Below are 24,803 nucleotides of genomic sequence, written 5' to 3' on the forward strand. Positions count from 1 at the left end.
GTGCTCCCGGTTTCCTCCCACAGTCCAAAGATGTGCAGGTTAGGTGGATTGGCCATGATAAATTGCCCTAGTGTCCAAAAATTGCCTTAGTTTGGGTGGGGTTACTGGTTATGGGGATAGGGTGGAGGTGTTAACTTTGGGTAGGGTGCTCTTTCCAGGAGCCGGTGCAGACTCGATGGGCCGAATGGCCTCCTTCTGCACTGTAAATTCTATGTTAATGTTAAATGACGGTTTGGGACGGTTCTGGTGGCGCATTCAGGTCAGTGAAATCCCTAACGTTTCACACGTTTTAAACGAACCATTTGGTTCACGTTTGACGAAAGGGTTCAGGCAGAGTAGCTCAGTAAAGGAAAGGGAAGTCTATTTGAAACTACATCCTCCCAAAAGACAAAGCATCTGATGCAACCTGGGAGTGGGGTTGAGGGAGACAGTGAGCAGAGACTAGTTAAAAAAATGAAATGCACGGGATGGTGGGTAGTAGTGGCTCTGGCGGACAGGGGTGGGTTGTGAGGAAACCAGTCGAACAGACTGTTCTACTCACGCTTTCTTGTGTTTGGCTGTGCACGTTTGATCGTTTTGCACGTAGTGCGGATCGACATTGAGGCTGCGTAGGTAGGCAGAGTGGGAGGTTATAAAGCTACAAGAGGCAAAGCTGCTTTTTGTAGATTAGCACTAGGCTGCTGGCTGGCTAGTGAAGGAGTGTTGTGCGGGTAAGTCATTGTGTATGCCTTGTATACATGCAGGGATATGCAATAAACAGCAAAATAGAGAATCGCAGGGCATGCCTCGAAAGACTGGCTTAAATGTATTTGAGCTGCTGGTGTCTGCTTTTGAGTTGTTTTTTTTCTCTCGCAGCTTTTAAGACATGTTGGGTGTGGAAGGTGCTCTTTTGCAAGTTGTTACTTGTCGTGGAGTAGGTGTGAAGAACTCTGAGCATTGGTGTTAGTGAGGGACAGGGAAAATCTATTCCTAAATGTAAACCGATGGGTCGGGGTTGGATGTGCATCGATTCAATGGCTCCAGTGTGTAACAATTTTCATTCTCTTGCAATTCCAGGCCATATACACTGAGACAATAGCGGGCTGCAATCTTTAAAGGAATCTCTTCATATCTGAGGCTTGTTTTGTGGATCTTTTTTCAACAAAAAAAAAATTGTTACTAGCACTGTGAAGGAAATGGTTCAGAACAAGGTTGCAGAGTTGAAAGGGTTTCCACCGCTCATTCAAGGTAAAGCCACTTATTTGCCGCAGTCTGCTCTCTCTCCCCCCCCCCCCCCCCCACCTCTTGAGAAGCTTAAGCGGGACAACAAGAAAAGGCAAAACATGTATTTTGCTCATGCGTTTTAAATGCAGGCAAAGATTTAATATCGAGGTACTTTAAAAGTGTAAACTGATCTGCAATGCCGTGAAACTGACCATTGAAACTAATAAGGGAGCGTTTTACCTTCCCAGCTACTGCAGTCATTAATGGGCATGTTAATTTTCTGAAGCACTATTTCACTGGGTGAATTAGAAGTATTTTTGGCTTGGAAACGGCTCCATTTTGTGAATAGGCTGGTGAAAGAATCAAGTAGGGGGTCTCGATAACTGAGTCCTGCAGAAGTAAAAAGCTTCATGTAGAACATATTACAATAAGTAATTCGTCATAGACCTTTTGGGCTCTGTATCAATCAACCTTCATTTGTTAGCTATCTGATTTTTTAAAATACTTTTATTTTATAGGGGCAGACTCCTTTTGATGATTATTGTGATGACACTGGACCATCTCATATTGAGAAGGTGTTTAATTTTGACTGCCCAACTAGACCTGGTGGGTTATCACAGTGTTACCTTTTAATATTGCGTTGCATGTTAACAGTTGAAGTTATATTTATATTTAATTTTTCATTTAACATGCAAGCTTGGCATTAGAAGTGAAAATATCCTCATTTATTGTAGACATGCCCTCTAGTCTGCCAATTGACATCCCAGATGCCAAAAAACGGAATAAGAAGAAGAAAAGATGTCGGGCCACAGACAGTTTCAGTGGCAAATTTGAAGGTAAACCCATTGATGTTGACTTGAATGACGTGCGATCTGTTTCCGGATGAGCTACGTAACTGCAGACAGAATTGCAGTGCTGCGTGCAAGAGCAAAACTTTTGATTTTTTTTTCTTGGCTTATTTAAAAGTAGATGCACATTTATGTCCCATTACTGAAAATGTGGGTAGGAAGTGGTTTTAAATGACGATAATCGGTCAAAGTTACAGCTGTTACAAATCTGGAAGCAAATGAGTAGGATTCATTAGACATAGCTGAAATAGAGATTTGAGGTGTGAATCTTATGTTGCAAAGAATTGCACCCTGCAAATTAAGTACATTTGAACAACCAAATGTGTAGTACTGTAGTTGTCCTCCAGACTACAGTGCTTTACATATGCATGCTGATGTTGCCAGTTTAAATTTCAGTAGGGTCGGCTTTTTACATGCAATGAAAGAAAAATACTGCAGTTGCTGGAAATCTGAAATAAAAATAGAAAGTGCTGGAAAATCTCAGCAGGTCTGTGGAGAGAAAGAAGCACAGTTCACGTTAGAGCCCGTATGATAGTCCGAGCGTAGTTGATTTTTGTGTTTGACATGTGGTTGAGCTCAGTAAGTTATAATCATTCCATGTTTTGTTCTTTAATGCGAGTGGCCATTGCTTTCACGGATTGTATTAGACTTGAGGATTTTGCCAACTGTTTGGGGCAGTGTTACAAACCACTCTTTTTTTTGTTTGCAGATGTTTACAAACTGAATGGAGAGATGTTGGGAGAGGGAATCATTTGCCAGGGTGCAGACCTGTGGAAATCTAATCACCAACAAAGAATATGCTGTGAAAGTAAGTGAAACACTCTTAAATAATTTGACATCAAACTTACAAGAAATGATTGGGCATTTTAGAAGAGCTTATGGGGGTGGTTAACATTAGACAATGCTGCTTATGGAATTTTTCCTGTCCTGCCTAGAAAATGTTGGTTGCTTCTCCCCATTCCTAACAATTAGACTGAGAATGGCTAACTGCTGTCCATGATTAGATTGGAGGTATGCAGAAAATACCTTTTTAAAAAAAAAAAAAAAAATAGGGATAATACTTGGAACATATATAGAAAATAGAATCAGGTGTAGACCCTTTGAGCCTGCTCCTGCTCTGCCATTAATTATGATCACAGCTGATCAAATTCAATATCCTGATTCCTAGCCCCAAGAGCTATCTCTAATTTCTTCTTGAAATCACACAACATTTGGCCTCAGCTACTTTCTGTGGAAGTGAATTCCACAGATTCACCACTCCTGGGTGAAGAAATTTCTCCTCGCCTCTGTCCTAAAAGATTTACCCTTAATTCTCAAATTATGAGCCCTAGTTCTGGACACTCCCACCATCGGAACATTCTTTCTGAATCTACCCTGCCTAACCCCATTAGAATTTTATATAATCTTGTATTTGAATCTGTACCCAACTGGAGTTAATGTATTATGAGACCTCTGTTCAAGTGGATGTCATTGAATTGACAGTTTGTAAATGGTGACACTAGAGAAGGCTCAGGTGATCGTAAAGATCTTGCAGAATTATCTAATATGCTTTAACATGTCATGGGATTCTCGTATAGGGGCACCACCTCAATACTAGAAGGTGGGAATAAATGGCATGATGTGTGTAATATACTGCCAAGTGAAATGGATGGTTGGCCTGATTGAGGTGTGGCTTGATTTGTATCAGTGTATTCAAGTTGGTGATAATTGGGTGGAGGGGTATGAGAAATATCTGGGGAAGAGGGACTAGTCATATCACCCCATGTGGTCTTTTTGTTTTGTGGTCTAGTTGCTATATTTCTGACTTGCATCTGTTTGTGGTTAGAATGATAATTGGACAATGTGGTGACTCCAATTAGAATCCTGCTTTGTTATCTATCTTCCTTTCTGTATATGGGTTGCCAGTTTGGAGAAAACTTGCTCTGCACCCTAAATGTGCTTTTAGTTAGTCTGATCGTTTCTGGGTCCAATGTAAACCATGCTAAGATTGTCAGAATTTGCCAATTCTGGAGTTGATCTGCAAAATGGCATTTCCGGTGATTTTGCTGGAAGTTCATTGTAAAGTGATGCTGGAATGAAAGAAAGTGAGGGCTTTGCTGTGCTGCTTATTTGGAAGTGCAAATATTAATCCCCCCCCCCCCCCCCCCCCCCCCACCCCACTTTCCTTTACACCTTAACTCCAGGTAATGGATAAGAAACAGCAATATAAGAGGAGAAACTTTTTTTTCCGCCTCCATTTGAGTAATTAGTGTTTGGAATGCACTGCCCAAGGTTGTCGGAGGCTGTTTCAATTGAAGCTGTTTCAATTGAAGCATTCAAAAGTGAATTAAGCTGATAACCAAACAGCAAGAATGCACAGGGTTATAGGGAGAAGGTGGGGCAATGGTACAAGGTTAGTTGATCGTCTGGAGAGCCAGTCCAGACACGATGGACCAAATGGCCTCCACCATAACGATTCGGGCTCCAATAGAAACTGTTGAAATGCTTTGGGGTAACAATGTTGCCCCATGGGTTTTGGCAGTTCCTTCTGCTCCTGTGGTTTGGGTAATGTGGAAAGAAAAGTCATTTACACAACTAATTGGAGGTTCTGTGATTTGGAATTTGGCCAACACGATAGTGTTTCCAGACATTTCGACATAAGCAGCACGGTAGCATTGTGGCTAGCACAATCGCTTCACAGCTCCAGGGTCCCAGGTTCGATTCCGGCTTGGGTCACTGTCTGTGAGGAGTCTGCACATCCTCCCCGTGTGTCGTGGGTTTCCTCCAGGTGCTCCGGTTTCCACCCACAGTCCAAAGATGTGCGGGTTAGGTGGATTGGCCATGATAAATTGCCCTTCGTGTCCAAAATTGCCCTTGGTGTTGGAGTGTGGTTACTGAGTTTATGGGGATAGGGTGGAGGTGTTGACCTTGGGTAGGGGGTAGGGTGCTCTTTCCAAGAGCTGGTGCAGACTCGATGGGCCGAATGGCCTCCTGCACTGTAAATTCTATGTAAATAAGCATTTACCTGGAGTTGCAGAGGTTGGAGATTTGAGCTGCTTTCTCTGTTGCACCGTGTGGGGAGATGAGGCCTTTCGCTCTCCGCTCATGGGCATCCGTCAGCAGCCCAATAGAAAATGGAACAGCAAAGCTGCGACCACAGGGCTTTTCCTTGGAATGGCGGTGTTGTTACAAGGCAGCCAGACTGGGTGGGTGAGCTTACTGTGTGATGCTCATGTCCTGGGGAGTTAGGAGTCTTGGCACCCTGCTGTCACCCACCCACTGTAAGGAATTGGTCATTGTGTGTTGAAGCATCCAGATTGGTGGGGGGGGGGGGGGGGGTGGTGCTTTTCTGTTTTGTTAGTAATCTGAGCTGCCTTTATTACAGAGGGTGGGACAGTCTAGAGACTTTGGTTTGTGTGCAGCTGGCAGTGGGGACATTGTGTTCAGAGCTAAACAAAGCACCAACGGTGGAGGAGGGGAAGGAATGGGGGATGGGACACTGCAGCACTGCCCTGGGTGTTTGCAAACTTTCCTCTCGAGCAGCTGTTTTTAATTTGAGCTTGCAGTGATCTGTAAAGAGCTTTTGTCTGAATTGCATTCCTAGTGTGGAAATTTCGCCAAATGGCTTGCGTTGAGGAGGGATTTCACAAAAACAAAGCAGCAAGAATTGTGTTCAAGAAAACTGGCTGCACTTAATTTTGATGTGTGATTTGGGTAAAGTTTCTTTTTCTCCTCTTCCCAAATCCACAATCTTGCCAGATAGGGTTGTTTTCTTTATTTTGGTCTGAATACTTTTTTAAAATCCTTTTTATGCTTTGAGGGAAAGGTGAAGCTGCAGTAGTTTCCACCTTTTGACTCATGGTACAAAATGTACAAAAACATTTCACCCTGGGCGGGGCTTAATATTAGCAACAGTGTTTTCTTGAGGTATCCCTTGCTCCGCCAGAAGTAGTCAAACTTGCCTACTGAGAACATACTGTAATCTCAAAGACTCTTACTGTAAGGAAAGGGTGTCTTGCGAACTGAGTGCAGTGTTTGCAACCTCTTGGCATTGTGTGATTTATAGCTTTATTTGTATTGTAAATATCCCCACACAATGATTGAGGAAGTAAGAAAAATGGTATGTTAACTATGCAGCTGTAATAGGCAATTGCATCAGGTTTCATGGATTTTGCTCATGACTATTGTCCGGCCAGTTTAATTAGCCGGTGGGGTTGGAAAAATCTTTGTATAAAGTAGAAATGTTTGTTTCATTCAAATTACTACTCCAGTCAAGCAAATGCTTAAATAAAGCTTGGACGCTAAAAGTTTTTAAAAATGGGGCATCCAGCCGTAACATCACAAAGCTGCAAAGGACTTGGCACCTGTGGGTACTGAAGAGCTGGTTTATTTGCTCGTTGCAGATTATTGAGAAGAGACCAGGCCACAGTCGCAGCCGTGTGTTTCGTGAGGTGGAGATGCTCTATCAATGTCAGGGACACAGGTACAACATGGTTGTCTGTTAATCCTGAGAAGCATGAGATATTTAATATGCGAGCCCTCTGTATCTGCTGACAGGATAGTTTTTAGTCCATCAGGTGATTGCTGTAAATAGATAATCCTGATGTGTAAGACTAGAAAATGGCTTAGTTCAACAAAGCTTAAATACTGCATCAGCAGTACAATTATTTCTGTTCCACTGGACTTTGATCTTGCTGTTGAAACGCATTCCCTGCATTTTTATTTTAGAAGAGCCAGCAACTTTGCATTGTATCAAAATTAATTGCAAAGTGATGTGGGGGGGGGGGGGGGGGGGGGGGGGTCTGAATTGTATCTGGAACATTAGATACTGTAGATGATCTTGGCTCTTTGTCTCAATTTGTAGAACTAACCATTCATATCATCTATCTTAGGAACATTCTTGAACTGATTGATTCTTTGAAGATGAGGACAAGTTCTACTTGGTTTTTGAAAAAATGAAAGGAGGTATGAGTCTTAACTAATTGGATATTTGTAGACAGTAAGCATACATGACTGTGAACGTTAAGACATCCCTTGGTGTGTTGCATGAACCTTTCAACGTCTTAAAATATTTTATCCTTGATTTTTTGACATTTTTACATTCATGCAAATACAAAGACTCTCCAAGGAGTCCTGTCCCAACTTATGAATGGCAACTTCAGCTGTACAAGGGAAAACACTACCACCATTATCAGAAATATTTTTGTTCTTCAGCAACCAGGAAATAAATGTGCTAGAAAATCAATTAATGTAGTGGTTAAGGTTTAAAAAAAAAAAAAAAAATCTGATAAGCTTAAAGTCCCTGTTTTACACTCTAGTGGGTTTGATTTTGATCAAATTAGCAAATAGTTTAGTTTAAAAGCATGTTTTTTTGCAGAAAATATCCATTTGAAGGAAATCCAACTGCATGCATTTTTGGAGGGGGCTGTGCCTCTTTGCAAGTTATGAACTTCAATTGGAATATATCCTTGTAGTTAACAGCACATGGTGGATACAGATTGTCGGTGAACTGCCCATTTGCCAATATCACATTTTTGAAAGGTGTCGGTATTAATGTCTGCATTTTTTGGATATTGATTTTGCTTTGCCATTTCACCTGAGCGTCACTGTCTGATAAGTGGGACCTCCTGACTGGACTTTATCTTTCCAGGCTCTGTATTAACGCACATCCACAGACGAAAGCACTTCAATGAACGGGAAGCCAGTGTTGTTGTCCATGAGATAGCGAGTGCGCTGGATTTTCTTCATAACAAAGGTAACAAACTGACCGTCCATTCTTGAGGTTGTTATTTATTCTCACAGGCACAATTAGTGCAGGCCAAAATGGTGTACTAGACACTAGCCTTTTTAGAGTTTTGAGTATTAAAATGTTTTCTGATATTTGGGTTCGTTTTATCTATACCTTCTCGTTCAGGCATTAAAGCCAAATGAAGATGTGCTTCCACTCTACTTAAGTAGGGCTCTTGTTGGTATGCACTTTCAAACCGTTGTTCACATTATGCAGGTACTTATCCCACACATGTAAACTAAACAGTGAGTGTTGGCTGTATTACTCTGGTCAAACTCTATCCATCCATCCAATATCTACATGAATTTCAGCCGGGAGCAGCTGAATAGTGATCAGGAGCAGGGAATTTCTCTCTGCCTTCTACTTGCACCTTTTGTCTAGTACTGTAATTCTAAAGCCAGTGGTCATGCCAGCTAAACTTTGTCAACTAGGGGCAAACTGGGCATTGAACCTGGGACTTTTGTCATATATTCAGTCGTTTGAAAGTGCTGTTAAAAGGGTAGGTGGAAGTAAACTAGAATCTGCTGAGAGGGCATTTACTTGATTCAGAAATAGTGCTCCCATGTTTCACACCATAACCATTTCTGAATTTATAGTGCTGAATTGAAAATGCACCTGAATAATTGATTTAATTTCACAATTGAAAATTTGTGTTTGTCAGGCATGGCCCACAGAGATCTGAAACCAGAGAACATCCTGTGCGAGAACCCAGAACAGGTAGGCACTGCTTTGAGTGTTGTGAACTGGAAATAATACTTTTTTTGTCTTTAAGAAAAAAACTGCGCTCAAATGAGGTCATATCAGTACCTCTGATTTTTTTTTTCTAGAAATGTATTGGTTAGTCTGGCAATTTTTTTGAGAGCCTGACTACATAGGAAACAAGAACATAAAGAAATTACCACCAGCTACCAAACAGTTTCCTATTGACAATCTTGCATCCTCTTCTCCTCGGGCACTGCATCCCAGTTTTTTTTAAGGTGAGGGTTTTGGGAAGCTGGCTGCCTTTTTGGTATCTTATTCAACTGGCCACTCTTCATTCTAGAGGGAGTCCCTAGATAGTGGTGGGGAATGGGGACCCTGGTTCTTCCTCCCCCCTCCCCCCTCCCCCCTCCCCCCCTCCTCCTCCTGTACCAGAGACGGGTGCCAATGGTAAAACTATTGGTCAATGCAACACTTGAACTGGGGGAGCAATCCTGATTTCTCTGGTTCGCTGTTGAATCAATCCATTTGCCCACAGATTGGTTGCGCTCGGCCTAGAGTATTTAAAATAATTAATTGGGGCCACATTAGCAAGCTGATCATATGAACACAGCTTCACATGGAAAAAGGTATTGAAAGATGAATGAGGAGCAACTGTTTTAATCAGAATATTGTGCTGACTTGAACAAAGAGCAACTGTTTTAATCAGAATATTGTGCTGAATTGAACGAGGAGCAACTGTTTTAATCAGAATATTGTGCTGAATTGAACGAGGAGCAACTGTTTTAATCAGAATATTGTGCTGAATTGTATGTTCATGTTTGGTGAATCATTTACCAGTTAGTGTATCTGTTTTTATTCTTTAGCTCTCCCCAGTCAAGATCTGTGACTTTGACTTGGGAAGTGGGATAAAATTGAATGGTGACTGCTCCCCCATTTCAACCCCAGAACTTCTGACACCGGTAAGAAGCAAGTTTAATTAGAAATGTTGGATGAATTCCATTCGGAGCCTGTAATTGTCTCATTGCTGTAAACTCTGTAGCTATCGAAAATCTGAAATTCTGCCAGACTGCAAATAACTTGATTGTGTGTTGGGCATTCACTTCCTGGTAGATCACCACCTCAAACTATCACTATGACCCTTAATAGCTCATGCTCTCCTTTACATTGGTGAGTCTTAAGGTTCCCTTGGAGCTCACTTGTGTGATTCTGCCCTGGAACTCACTTGCTCATTTTTGTTCTTTTTCCCTAAGCTTTCGTATCTTATCACCTTTGTGTAATGTTCCACCTAAGAAATAACACAACTTTGGCAGCACGGTGGCCTAGTGGTTAGCACAACCGCCTCACGGCACTGAGGTCCCAGGTTCGATCCCGGCTCTGGGTCACTGTCCGTGTGGAGTTTGCACATTCTCCCCGTGTCTGTGTGGGTTTCGCCCCACAACCCAAAAATGTGCAGAGTAGGTGGATTGGCCACGCTAAATTGCCCCTTAATTGGAAAAAATAATTGGGTAATCTAAATTTAAAAAAAAAAGAAATAACACAACTTTCCCAACAAAGGGGAAAGAGATGGAGCACAAAAGTAGTGAATTTGCTGGGAGTCCAATCCTCAAATTACTTCTGATAATGATCAGAGCTTTTAAGTCCTCAATTACTGCAAGTACCATTCAGGGCTTTGCAATGGCTTTGCAAACTCTGACGTAGTTTGTGATTTTTATTTATTTTATGGTGGGGGGCCGGGGAGGGTGGGAAAGAGTTAAACAAACCATTGCTGAATTTTTTCTTTTCACATAGAGTTCATGATTTGGAGCATGGGTTTGGTTTTCTTAACCAAGGAAGATGAAGCACAGGAGTTATCACTGTTGTTTCACAGCACCAGGGTCCCTGGTTCGATTCCTGGCTTGGGTCACTGTCTATGTGGAGTCTGCATGTTCTCCCCATGTCTGCATGGGTTGCCTCCAGGTGCTCTGGTTTCCTCCCACAAGTTCCGAATTGGACATTCTGAATTCTCCCTCTAGAGTGTACTCGAACAGGCGCCGGGAGTGTGGCGACTGGGGATATCAGTAACTTTGTTGCACTGTTGATGTAAGCCTACTTGTGACAATCATAAAGATTATGTACTGTAAAGCAAAGGGTATACCCAGTCTAACTCCAAAGCTTGTTGCAAAGTGCCTTTACTTCACGCTATTTCTGCAAGTAGTGCTACCTGGAATGCAAGTGGTGACCTGATCTGCTGTGACCTCTCCGTGAAACTGCCCAGGGTTTAGTTGCCTTTGATTTGGAATCATTGGAAACTTTGAATTCGGATTTACCATTCGATTGCATTAACAAAACATTAATTGAAATATCGGAGGTTTTCTGCATATGTTCTTGTAAACTTTTATTTTGGAGCTACCACTTTGCCAGTTTAGGCCTAGTCTTTTAATTTCACTGACCTCGTGAACTTTCCATGGTGCGCATGTTGCTATAAGGTTCTATTTTGACACAGTTCAAGCTCAAGGTCGACATGTTCTAGCCAACAAATGTCTTCCTAGAAAGACTCCCAATACTTCTCTGGGGATCATGGGTTGAATGTTGTTTTCGGTCCACCAATACAGCTGAGGCGGATGGGGTACACCTCCAGATTAGTGTTTGAAATACAATAAGAGTAGCAACCCATTGGTAGCAAGTGCTTGCATATTTACAATTGTTTTGAGCTTAAATGATTAGTTTCAGGCTAACTGCTTGTATCTTGGTAAACGAGGTTCTGAAACGCAGTGTGCATTTAACACGCATAGGCAAACTACACAGTAGGTGCAAATCGTAATTACCATTACTAGATATCAGTAAAAATGATGGAAATTGTATGCACATTCCCAGCATTCATTACTCGTACATCCCATAGCCAACTGCAATTTAACATTGTATTTTTGGTTAATTTCGTGAAGCCTACCTGAGGACTATATTTTTCCCTTATTGCCTCTGGGTTTCATTGGCTGCAGAAATATACTTTTCACTGTACTTTGGTACATGTGACAATAAATATCAATCAATAAATGGGGACCTCTGATCTTGACAATAGGCTAATTGCTTATGAGAAAATTTGGGTGGGGTGTATGGTACTCCTACTGTTGGTGAACTTGCAAAACATCAATATTCTTACTGTCATGGTTAGGGACTCAAATGAATGTTTTATGTCAGCGTGCATTTTTGCACTCCGTGTTCCCTCTTGCTGCTGTGATCTGGCATAGCAGTTTGTCTTCCATGTTATGGCGTGTTTTGTTACGATATCAGTTTCTCGGAGGGTAGCCCCAGAGTAGATGAGCTTTGCAAACATTTTGGGTGTTGATCGAACAACTTTGCGCCTGATCTTGGCCTCTTATTGAAGTAATTACTGCGAACAAAAGCTGTTGTTTTGAAACCACAAGCATAGAATTACAACATGGAAACCAACCATTTGACCCATCCCATACTGGAGTTGACCTTCCACACAAGCAGCAGACTTAATTAGCTGCATGCTCCAGATCGCTGCTTTTCCCCTTTTTTTTCAGCCACCTGCATATGTATAAAAGCAGACATGCAATTACAAACTTGGTTTAGTCCAGTTAAAATTTCATTACATAAGCAAGCTAAAAAAGAATTATTTTGCTTTAAGAAAATTGGCCTGAATTCTATTTTGTAGTCGCCTGTCATGTTTTTTTTGGATAAATTTACCCAATTCATTTTTTTCCAATTAAGGGGCAATTTAGTGTGTTCAATCCCCCTACCGTGGACATCTTTGGGTTGTGGGGGTGCAACACTGAGAATGTGCAAACTCTACACAGACAGTAACCCAGAGCTGGGATTGAACCTGGGACCTCGGCACCATGAGGCAGAAGGTCTAACACACTGCGCCACCATGCTGCGCCCTGTCATGTTTGACCCTTTGCCACTGCTACCGGCATAAACGAGGAGTACCAATGTCAATCCAATTTTTAAACCGTTGGCTTTTTGATTTCTTTGAAGGCTTTAAAAAAATTTGGCTGTTGTATACTCCCATGTGCGTCTCACGAGATTTCTGCGCCTCCCAGAAATTGAATCCACATCTGACAATAAAATAATAATAGGGTGTGATTCAGTGGCCCGTTGGAATTGTTGTGTGAGAGCCCAAAATCGGGCTCTGCCCTGGGCCGATCTCATTTCACCCGAGGCACGATCTGGCTCTCGCCTGCACTGGGCAGGAGTCAGCCATGGGGTGGGTGCCGATTCCCAAAGTTTGAGGGTAAATCAATAAAAAAAAGAGTTTGGGTGGAGAGAAAGATCATGGCTGCCGATCAAAATGGTTACCTGATCTGCGAGCAGCCTTTGGCTTAGAAATCACTAAGTGTGTCCTCGGTGGGAAGAAACTCCCAAGGCCAAAAAAACAGCACCGTTGGAGCGGTATCTCTGCACGGCAGCTGCTGAGAAACGTGCCCGACAGCAGGCTTGGTTTGAAGTCTGCTGAATTGTGCCCATAATTTCATGCAACATAATGCAGCTATAAGTATCTGGCCTTGTGTGGATCACAAACTTGTAGGTGCTTGTTGTTAAATAATTGCTGGACTTTAACTTTTCTCCAAATATTTACAAGGGCTTACGCGGGAAGAAAAATGAGAATGAATGATGTGAGGATCTTGTTTGACCAGGTAGCTTTGACGTAATAGCCAATGGATCTCTCTCAAAATCGATGTAAACTGTGTAGAGCTTTAGGTTTAGTCTGGGTTGTGGTTACATTTGGTCATGTGCCACTTTGTTATTAGGAAAGAAAGTTCCACCCAGCTCAGCAGATCTGATGCAATTGGTGGAAACACGGGCGTTTCAGAGAAAGGCCAAAGGGCACTTCAGCTCTCTGTGCTAAATGGATCTGGCAAGCTGGAGGGAGGAGGAGTGGATGAGGTGTGGGGGGGGGGGGGGGGGGGGGGAGTGCTGAAGCGCCTGCGCCTGCAACTTTTCTCTTGTAGCTGAAGTGCCATAATAGGATGTGGACTTACTTTTCTTCTGTTAACTCTTTCATTCCCTTTCTGCTTTGAATCAGCAAAGCACAAAACATTAGTGTAGTTTTGGAGTAGTTTAATGACTTGGGTATGTCTGAATATGATTTTCACTTTTTGTGATACTGACTGAATGTGAGTTAGCCTTCAGTCAAGATGATAGCTCTCTCTCTCTTCTCTCTCTCCCCTCTCTCCTCTCTCTCTCTCTCTCTCTCTCTCTCTCTCTTTCAAAATTATTTCTGCTCTTCCATTCAAGTGGCTCCAATTTTAAATTACCATCCTCCTTAAAAGCCTTTCATGTTATTTTCTTTTTCTCCTCCCTTCAACCATCTGCCAGCGAGGGTCCTCTTCTTTGCCAAACGCTGTTTAAACCCAGAGTTTGCACTCTCCTTCACACAAACCTAGGGTAGCATGGTGGTTAGCATAAATGCTTCACCGCTCCAGGGTCCCAGGTTCGATTCCCGGCTGGGTCACTGTCTGTGTGGAGTCTGCACGTCCTCCCCCTGTGTGTGTGGGTTTCCTCCGGGTGCTCTGGTTTCCTCCCACAGTCCAAAGATGTGCGGGTTAGGTGGATTGGCCATGCTAAATTGCCCGTAGTGTCCTAATAGTAAGGTTAAGGGGGGGGTTGTTGGGTTACGGGTATAGGGTGGATACGTGGGTTTGAGTAGGGCGATCATGGCTCGGCACAACATTGAGGGCCTGTTCTGTGCTGTACTGTTCTATGTTCTATGTCCTTTTTATAAAAAAAATGTTTTTATTCCAGATGTTTCAATAATTTTTACAAAACGCTACAAAAGAGAAAATAATGTGAAGAAAACAAAGCAATATGCCAACAAAAACAACTTAACCCTCTAACCAACTAAAAATTTAACAAACAAAACCAAGCAAAGGGGGGCATCTACCCCTTACAAATAACATTGAAATCAGCCCCCACCCCCGGGTTGCTGCTGACATCAACCTAACGTTCCGTGAAAAAGTCAAGGAATGGTTGCCACCGCCTGGGGAACCCCTGCAACGACCCTCGCAGGCAAACTTTATCTTCTCCAACCTGAGAAACCCTGCCATGTCACTGACCCAAGCCTCCACGATTGGGGGATTCGCATCCCTCCACATTAACAAGAGCCTTCTCCGGGCTACCAAGGAGGCAAAGGTCAGAACTCCGGCCTCTTTCGACTCCTGCACTCCCGGATCTTCCGATTTACACCAAATATCGCTATCTCCCAGCTTGGTTTTACCCGAGTGTCCAAGACCTTGGACATGGCCTTTGCAAAGCCTTTCCAAAATCCTGTAAGTGCCGGGCATGTCCAGAACATGTGGGCATGGTTTGCTGGGCTCCCTGAACACCCCTCACACCTGTCCTCTACCCCAAAAAACTTACTCATTCTCAGCCCTGTCATATGTGCCCGGTGCACTACTTTAAACTGAATCAGGCTAAGCCTGGTGCAAGATGAGGAGGAATTGACCCTGCCCAGGGCGTCAGCCCACAGGCCCTCATCCAGCTCCTCCTCCCACTTGCCCTTCAGCTCTTCCACCGAGGCCTCCTCCGCCTCCTGCAGCTCCTGGTATATTTCCGATATCTTGCCATCCCCTACCCACACGCCCGAGATCACCCTGTCCTGTACCCTCCGGGCAGGCAGCAGCGGGAATTCCCCCACCTGCTTTTTCACGAACGCCCGAACCTGCATGTACCTAAAGGTATTCCCCGGGGGTTACCCAAATTTCTCCCCAGCGCCCTCAGACTGGCAAAGGTCCCATCGATAAACAAGTTTCCCCCATCCTTTTGATTCCTGCCCTATGCCAGCTTAGGAACCCACCATCTATCCTACCTGGAACAAACCTGTGGTTGTTCCGTATCAGGGTCCAGACTGAGGCCCCTACCTCCCCCCATGCCGTCTCCACTGCTCCCCCCCAAATCCTCTGTCGAGACCACCACCGGGCTTGTGGTATACCGCGTTGGTGGAAGCGGCAACTGTGCCATCACCAATGCCCCCAAGCTAGTATTTATGCAGGACGCCGTTCCAAAAACAGTCTCTTAACCCGCGGGTCTTATTTGCCCACACACATCCCGTAATACTCCTGTTTACCCACTTAAAGAAGGACTTGGGGATGAGAATGGGCAGGCACTGGAAGACTAACAGGAACCTGGGGGGGGACCGTCATCTTTACGGACTGCACCCTGCCCACCAGGGAGAGTGGCAACATGTCCCACCTCCTAAAGTCCTGATCCACCAGCCGTGCTAAATTGAGCTCGCTTTTCCCCACATTTAGCTTGTATCCCGAGAAGTCTCCAAACTCCCTAAGAATCTGCATGACCTCCCCCATCCCCTCCACCGGATCCGCAATGTACAGAAGCAGGTCATCAGCATATAGTGAGACATGTTGCTCCTGACCAACCCACTCCAGTTTCTGGACTCCCTCAACGCCATGGCCAGCGGCTCAATCGCCAGGGCAAACAGCAGGGGGGGACAAAGGGCACCCCTGCCTCGTTCCATGATATAACCTAAAATACTCTGACCGCAGCCGGTTCGTCGAAACACTCTCTACCGGGGCCTGGTCCAACAATTTGACCCACCCTATGAATTCCTCCCCGACCCTAAATCTGCCTAACACCTCCCACAGGTAATCCCACTCCACCCGATCAAAGGCCTTCTCCGTGTCCATTGCCGCTACCAACTTCTGCGTGTCTTTCCCCCCCCAGGGGCATCATGATCACATTCAGAAGCCTCCACGCATTTGTATTCAGCTGCCTGCCCTTCACAAACCCCGGCTGATCCTCATGAATCACTCCCGGGACACAGTCCTCAATCCTAGTGGCCAAGATCTTGGCCAACAGCTTGGCATCCACATTGAGAAATCGGCCATTTGGAGCCGCATTGCAACGGGTCCTTATCACGCTTGGGGATAAGCGAGATCAAAGCCTGCGATATCGTCGGGGTAGGATTCCCTTTTCCCTAGCCTCGTTAAAGGTTCTCTGCAACAGCGGGCCCAACAGCTCCAAGAACTTCCTATAGAACTCAACGGGGAACCTGTCCAGCCCGGGGCCTTCCCTGCCTGCAGACTCCCCAACCCCTTAACTAGCTCCTCCATCTCAATCGGGGCCCCCAATCCCTCTAACTGCCCTTCCTCCACTTTTGGAAACCTCTCGGCCTTCCCTGTGGTTAGCAAGTCAAACTCTATTTGGAGGCTCTGGCGCTCCTTCAGCAATCCCTCCTCGGGGGATTCCGCATATCTCCTATCCACCCTCAGTATCACCACCACCAATCTCTCCCCCTCCATCCTCTCCCTGTGGGCCCTGATTGAGATTAACTCCCCACCCCCCCCCCTGCACTCTCCTCTCCTTCGACCGTCACTTAGAAGCCCTCCATCTCACTAACATTTCCGTCTTTTGACTCCAAAGTCCTACAATCCTTGCTGAGATGCACTTTACTAAATATTAAATAAATTCAAGTTGCCGTTGAGCAGTCCATTTAAGTGGTATGGCACTTCAGAGGCACTTGTACATCGAATAGAGTGAAAGTACACCTTTGATCACGTGCACTGATATAAATAGGGTGTTTGCAGTAGTGCGGAGGGTGAGGTGGTGTAAGAACTGATGGCTCCTTCAGGTTCCTCTCTAGTGGGGGATTGGAAGCTGAGCAAAGATCGTGCTGAGAAATCAAATGTTTACCACCGTACTGTCTTGGGTCCAGCCACAACAATACTCCAGAATAAAGCAGCTCACTTTATGGTGCCACTGGATTCGAAAATTCCCATAGATGCTTCATTGGTTTATTTTAAGGGTGAATTGGTTCCAAGTAAATTGAAAGGTAGACGTGGCCTGTATCGGGTGTCATGGTGTGACTGGTTACAAGGCTCGGAAAGTCCCGTCACAGCTACTGAGCGAGTTGCAGATAGCAAGCCTGAGTTGCATCATCTTAGTCATTGATCTGTAAAATCTTGTGTTTATTGATGTATACATCGCTCACTGAGTACTTTCAGCATAATTGCCTGAGCAAAAGTCTCCAATATAACACTTTTCTTTCACTTGTTTCTGTGAATTTGTTTACAGCTTGTAGATTATGAAATCTAATTTGGAGCGCTGGGGTCATGTGATATTTTTGTGACCATGTTGGATAGGCATTTTGTATACTGTCTCTATTTGGACCGAATTCTGTATAGATTTTGGCTGATATTCTATATAATTTCTTTTGTTTGTTTATTTTTTGATTTTTAAAAAACTTTACTTAAAGGTGCATATGTGGGATGTGAAAGAGTCACTAACTTTACATCCATTTTTAATTTAGCAAGATGAAGCATTTGACTCTGGCTTATAAAATAATGGGCTTGGTTTTGAAAATGAAATGAAAATCGCTTATTGTCATGAGTAGGCTTCAATGAAGTTACTGTGAAAAGCCCCTAGTCGCCACATTCCGGCGCCTGTCCGGGGAGGCTGGTACGGGAATCGAACCGTGCTGCTGGCCTGCTTGGTCTGCTTTAAAAGCCAGCGGTTTAGCCTGGTGAGCTAAACCAGCCCCTGCTGGTTTTGCAGCTTGTTCCTTTCAAAGGTTATCCAGTTGGCTGAATTGTTGGGCAGCTGGTTAATTGAATGTGTGTCTGGTAGCTTCCTGAAAGGATAGCGAGCCGTGTGTATAGGAAATTGCACTTCACACGGAAGAAGTTGTTTTGAAGCAGGAAATGTAACTGCCAGTTCCATTTAAACTACTAAACATGCCTCCTCTTTCCTGCTAATCTTGTGAGTTTGCTATGAAAAATAAATCTTCTTGCAAACATTAGAACCATTTTTCATTATGCACACTTATCTCCAAATGCAAAATCTTTAAAGGGGTTGAGGGTGGAAAAACTCCCTATAACCCTGAATTTTCCAGCCCCTTCCCTGCGGCAGGTGTCGCTGGGCCAATGACAGCTCTCCATTGGCTTCCAGCGCGATCTTCCAGTCCTGCTGAACTCTTGGTTTTGTATAGCTCGTCTGCCCTGCTGCCGGGGAGTCGGTGGCTGCAGGGGTGAATTTTGGCAGGACTGGAAGCTCCTGCTAGTGGGAAGGGCTGGAAAATCCCACCCTTTTATAATGTGTTTACATAATCACCGTTCATAAGTCTCATGTAGACCAGATCAGATGAGGATGGCAGATTTTGTTCCCTAAAGGACATGATGAACCAGATGGATTTTCAATTGAAAATGGTTTCATGGTCCTCGTTAGATTTTTAATTCCAGATTTTTATTGAATTAAAATTATACCATCTGCTGTTGTGGGAATCTAACCCAGATCCCCAGAGCATTACGCAGGGTATCTGGGTTACTAGACCAGTGACACCACTCTTCTGTCACCACCTCCATTAATATTGCATTTGTGGATATGCATAGAGAGAAGGGAGTACGTGCCCTTGAGGAAAATCTGTAGGTACAGCCCCTCCCAAATTGCTCATGTATTTAGTGGTGTAGGTAGAGGCCTGGATGCATTTTTGCTTCAGCTTGGGGTATGATGCAGTTGGAAACAGGAACAAAAAAAATAATGGCATGAGCAGGTTTTCTGGGGATCAAGTGGGACTGTAATTTAGAATTTACTTTCTCTCTCTCTCTCTCTCTCTCTCAAGAGCCGGCTTGTGTTGCATGCTGAATAATGAGGTACGGTGGGGCTATGCAAACGGGCAAAAGAGTTGACAACAATACTCTGTCCTGAAAAAAGTATCCTTAATACTGTTTCTCACCAAAAATAAATTTTATTTAAATGTGAAATATGAAATATTTTAAAATAAAGTAAGATGGCATTTCGGCATAAGGGACAAAAATTTTAACTAATTGCTGTGAATTTTTTTTTTTGTGTTTAGTGTGGGTCTGCAGAGTACATGGCACCTGAAGTTGTGGAGGCATTCAATGAAGAGGCTACGATATATGATAAACGTTGTGACCTCTGGAGTTTGGGTGTTATATTATACATCATGCTTAGCGGATATCCGCCATTTGTAGGAAACTGTGGTACTGACTGTGGTTGGGACCGAGGGGAGGCCTGTCCTTCCTGTCAGGTGAGTGACATACTTTCTTTTGCCAATTTAAATGGGTTTTTTTCCAGATGTTTCATTATCGGCTCAGTTTTAATGTTTGAAAGCTAAACTATACTGGGACAATGTACTTCACAGAATAATTAATCCGTGACTATGTGCAATTCTTGCACTGGGAATCATTGGGTGATGAAGACTAAATGCCAATGTGCCACCCAGAATTGGATGATCACAATGCAGATCTGAAGTTCTCCCCAATGCCATAGAATCCCTGCACTGCAGAAGGGTGCCACTGACCCTCTAAAAGAGCACACCACCAAGGCCGACTTCCCTGCCCTATTCGCATTGATCATGATCATTCCACTTAACCTGCACATCTTTGGGTTGTGAGGATGAAACCCACGGAGACACGAGGAGAATGTGCAAACTCCACACGGGCAGTGACCCAGGGCCGGGATTCGAACCTGGGTCCTCAGTGCCATAGGCGTCAGTGCTAACCACTGCGCCACGTACCGCCCTTATTGTGTTTATACCTGATGTTCCACATTCCTAGTAGAGACCTGCCCAGACAGGTGTTGCACATGCTGTGAAGCTGAATGGGATGCTCTGGAAACCACCACCTGATGCACTTCAGGGCAAGTAACTGACAGAGATCTCTGTTAATAATAGCAAGTGAAAATTAATTACCGTGTCTAATTAAATGTTTATTGGGGCCATTGTCAGCCAATAAAGTGGGAAAGGGGTGGGGACGTGGAGCAGAACTTGAACCATTTAATGAAAATCAAAAAATGCAATCTATTTTTTTAAAAAAACTCCAGAACTACTGCAAACAGAATTCCCCAAAGTCTCTGGATAAAATGGATCTCTGTCACTTGCAGCGGTGCAGACTCCAGACCCGACTTCATCTCCATTCTAGTCAAGAATAGTGCCTTCTCTATGTGCAGTTATCTTGAACTCCCAAATCTTAGAGATGCAGGTGTTACTAACCGAACTAAGCTGGCTCTGAGGATTGTTCTGGAAATTCCCAGCTAGGGAATTTTACATTTTTTCCAATCTGAAGGCAGAACTTCGCAAACTGCCACCACGTGAGATTGCTGGTCGTGTAGAAAATAAACACCAATGTGGGCCGGATGACTTGTTTTGCTATTGGGATTCTATGTAGAAACTGTAATGATCACGTAATTAAACAACCTCCTGTATTATTAAAACAAGTTTTGACACCTTCTATTTCCAGAATAACCTATTTCAGAGCATTCAAGAAGGGAAGTACGAGTTCCCTGACAAAGACTGGGCTCACATCTCTTTTGGCGCCAAGGACCTCATCACAAAACTCTTAGTCAGAGATGCCAAGAAGAGGCTGAGTGCCGCACAAGTGCTGGGGCACCCATGGGTGCAAGGGGTATGTTTCATTACAAGTCAAGATTTGTAACAATCCAAATGGGTGGATTTTAAATGCTGAATTTTGCAACTGCCTTCCTGCAATGCTGTTTGTGCGTTGATTGATTGTTCCTTTTTTTAACTTTTAGCATGCACCAGAGAATACCCTTCCAACACCACGCCTTCTCCAGCGGTACGTCTACATATTTTGGCCTGAGCTCCAGTGTACTATTTAAATGCAGCAAGGTGTTTCAAAATGGGACTTTTGAGGGAGAGTTTAATGATTACTGACATCAATAAAGCTGCAAAGGGGCGGGTTCAAACCTGCTTGTATCAACAAGGCAAAACCCAGCTACACTGTTGCCTGTGCAGTTTGGGAGTCATTTCTCTACCCTAAGTATTACATTTTTTCCATTTGCTAATAAACGCCAACAATCTGGGTCAATATTGCTCAAATTTATATTTAAAAATGTAATGAAACCATTTTGCTGAATGATTGAAAAGCTCGGGGTTACAGTTTTGAATCAATCAGAATGTATCTTGTTGGTTGTTCAGTGAAGGGGCTGTGGCTTGTGAAACTAAAGCCACTGAAAACAAAGGGTTGCGAATGGATTAGCTAGCAGTGAAAACTGAGGCGTTCGGGATTTGGAGCCTGTTATTGTGTTGTGCTTTGGTTAAAACTGTGTTGACTCTTTGTTCTGTTATGTCCCTCAGGAACAGCAGTGCCAAAGATCTCACATTCTTTGCAGCTGAAGCAATCGCAGTAAACAGGCAGCTGACTCAGCATGAAGAAAATCAGGACGAGGAGAATCAGCCAATCCTCATCAAAGCTACCTCATGTTCCATGCGACTGTCTCCACCCTCAGAATCTAAATTGGCCAAACGGAGGCAGAAGACGAGTGCAATCAAAGCAGCCAATCAGCAGTTGTTGCCACCCTTAGTCCTGGTTGACAATTGTGCATGACATCATTTCTTCCCTCGAGCACATAGCAACTAAACCCAGAACCTTCTGTTGGCTGGCTTCCAAGTCTGGCGATGTTACAATACTGCTTCACATAAGAAAGAACTGTTTACAGCATTTGAAACCTGCATGGGATAAGTATGCAAATCTGAGAGATTAAGAGTCTGTTAACTGAGAAAAGGGCAAAAAATTTAAACAACGACTTTTAGTCTCTTTACCAAAGGAATGTTTTTAAGAGCAGGTTTTAAAACTTATTTTGTACTGTGATCACCTTCATGACAACTATAGTTTAGTTTTTAGCTGCTTTTTATACTGGTTTCAGTTTGGGCCACTGGTTCTAAGGTGCGGCATCTACACGCAATAGAAACCTCTAATTTTTTTTTTTTTTTTTGCCCCCCCCCCCCCCCCCCAAAAATGTTCTTCCTGTTCAGTGGTCCGAGTGCATTTGGCAAGCTTGCGTGGGGATTGTTATTGGCATCAGAGGGCTTTCCGAAGCTAGTGGCAAAACACCCCACTAAAAAGGCAGCAACTCATTTTTGTGTTTTTCGGATACATGCACACTTGTCTCCAGTATATTAAAAAAAAACCAGGGTTACTTTTTTTGCATACCAGATTTTTGAGAGGACTGAGAGCAAGAGAGATTTTTGTATATTCAGTTTTTAAAAAAAGAAACTCCAGTTGTACAGCTATTTTCCTCTATCAATGTGACTTTTTTTTTTTAAATCTCACCCCACTCTGACCAGCATGTCCTAGAAAAAAAATGTTTCCTTAATTTCTGCCATGTTCATAAGTGTAAGTATATTCTACATTTATTTTGAGTCCTTGAGGAAAATCTGTAGCAGGACTTTATTAGTTCAGGAAAAATAATGATATGATGGGTGGGGGGGGGGAGAAGGACAAAAATTTGACTGAGAAAAAGGCATTCCAGATATACAAAAATACGAGTAGTCTTTCTTTAAGATTGCGTGAAATCTTCTGACAGTTTTCTTTGAGAAAGAAGTGTTTACGTCTGTTTTTAAAATGTGTATGGATGGAGTCTGAAAGTGCCACATTCTGATTTTGAAGCTTTGAAAAGTGGGTGCTATCCATGTTTATGTAATATAGGCCTAGCCTTTGTATTAATGTGGTGGTTGTGTTCAAAGCCATTGAATGTATTTGTTGAGCTTTTCACTGTATTGCTGAAGTAGAGCACACATCTGATGCAGACATTTGAACCCATTTCAAAATATTCAAGGAAATGTGTGTATACGCTGCATTACTGTGTGGGCTGTTTAAACTGAACTTGCATTAATGGCCCCTGAATTCGGAACCAGGCTACTAGTTCAATCACAGGAACGTGCAGTGATCCACTGCCGTCTCGTGTCGCATTTTTGTATTCCAACACAATGTCGCAATGTACTTGGAACTTAATTAGTTGTATGGGTAGGATCTGGTCTTTTTTTTTGGCTCCTACAGAGCCACGGGTAAAAATCTTTGTTGTGCAGACCAGGAAAATTACCAGTTTGGTTCTCTGTCTATGCTGACATCAGTCGCTTTCGACCATCCCAGTGAAATTGATTTTTTTACTGGCTGCTTTATGGGTTTCCTGCCCCAGTGTACAGCTAGAAAATGCGTGGGCCCTTGTTGAGGACAGATACAGCATTCACTGTCATGGCTCACGAGTGAATAAGGAGCACTCTTGTGCAGAGGACAACTCGTCAATGGAAATTTAATCGAGCAAGGATACCAATGTCTGTGGTTTGGGGGGGGGGTGAAATCTAAATTACTACTTTTTCATAAAATGTTTTCAGTATGTTGAATATTGAGTCCCATAGAAACTAAGCATTTCCTGATGGCTGATGGGTGAATGTTCTCTACTAACTATACTTACACTTCTTGTAAGATCTGATTCTCTCCTTTCCTTCCTTCTCCATACCCCCCCCCCTCCCTTGCCAAAAGTAGATTGTGTTGAAGTTGCCCTTTGGCTGTAACTTCACTGATCTTGTGGTTACAAGTTTGCCTTTTTTAGTTCAAGTGATAACTATCTGTGCAAAAATATTGCATGGGAGGCAACTTGAAAAATACCTCCAGGGTAGTCTGGGAGTGCACACCTTGCAAAATGTCTAGCTGACTGCAGATAACTTTGGTTGAGGCATTCCTTTTTGAATATGAAAATGTTCAAGATGAAACCTTATGCTCTTGCTCTGAAGGGATGTTTCGTTGGGTGAATTGGGAGGTGTGCAGGTGTCAAATATCACCCATTGCAATTTAATAATTCTGCGTCCATTTAATGCAAGTTCATCGTTAGTTCCATTGCCCGATCCAACTTTGCTCTCTGAAACAGTATTATCAGCAACAGTATGGTACTTTATAATGAAAAGCTGGTGGTACAAGAAGCCTATTTAAATTGTCAAGTACATTCTTAAGTTTGCTGAATAAGACATATGTTCTTGTTGTCTTATACTAAGACTACTTGAATTTTGTATGCATTGCATCATCTCATTTGAATGCTACCTTGTGCTGGATGGCAGCACAGCTTGGTTTAGTTGAACATAGGCCATAATCGAGCACTGTTGGTATATTAGCTAGCTCCTAAGGGGCATGAAGCGAAAGCACTTTACTCACCAGGTGACTGATGAGGCTCACTCTAAATCTTCTTACTGTTGTTGCCAGGATTTTTGTATTGTTTTATAAAAATTTTAATAAATGCTTTGAACTTAAACTGTTTTTGTGTGGTTTTTAACAAATGTAATCAACATTTTGAGGGGATTTGGTTGGGGGTGGGGGAAAAGAGAGAAGATTAAATATTCTTCTTTCTAGCCCCACAACCTCATCTCTTGTCCAGTTAACATTTTCTTTTGGTGGTATCATGGAGTAACCACAGCCCAGAATTTCCCAGTAACAGTGAGCTGGTGGGCGATTGGTGGCACATAGATTAAAGAAAGAAATGTGTATTGAATAGTAACTTTTTCTCAACCACTGATGCCC

At 43.3% G+C, this 24,803-nt stretch overlaps 1 protein-coding gene across 1 annotated transcript; it reads left to right on the top strand.

The window, feature by feature from the left end:
- The first annotated feature begins 618 nt into the window (after positions 1-618).
- On the top strand, positions 619-24,537 carry LOC119952988 (MAP kinase-interacting serine/threonine-protein kinase 2-like). The gene is given in 17 exon segments (XM_038776711.1): positions 619-710; positions 1,057-1,202; positions 1,204-1,227; positions 1,722-1,809; positions 1,938-2,039; positions 2,761-2,798; positions 2,800-2,859; positions 6,434-6,513; positions 6,923-6,939; positions 6,942-6,995; positions 7,681-7,785; positions 8,480-8,535; positions 9,384-9,479; positions 19,328-19,522; positions 20,733-20,897; positions 21,025-21,068; positions 21,590-24,537. Coding segments are annotated over 16 exon segments (1,401 nt in total). The 5' UTR covers positions 619-710; positions 1,057-1,175; the 3' UTR covers positions 21,840-24,537.
- Positions 24,538-24,803: the final 266 nt, after the last annotated feature.

The sequence above is a fragment of the Scyliorhinus canicula genome, chromosome 18 (genome assembly GCF_902713615.1).
Source record: "Scyliorhinus canicula chromosome 18, sScyCan1.1, whole genome shotgun sequence".
NCBI lineage: Eukaryota > Metazoa > Chordata > Chondrichthyes > Carcharhiniformes > Scyliorhinidae > Scyliorhinus > Scyliorhinus canicula.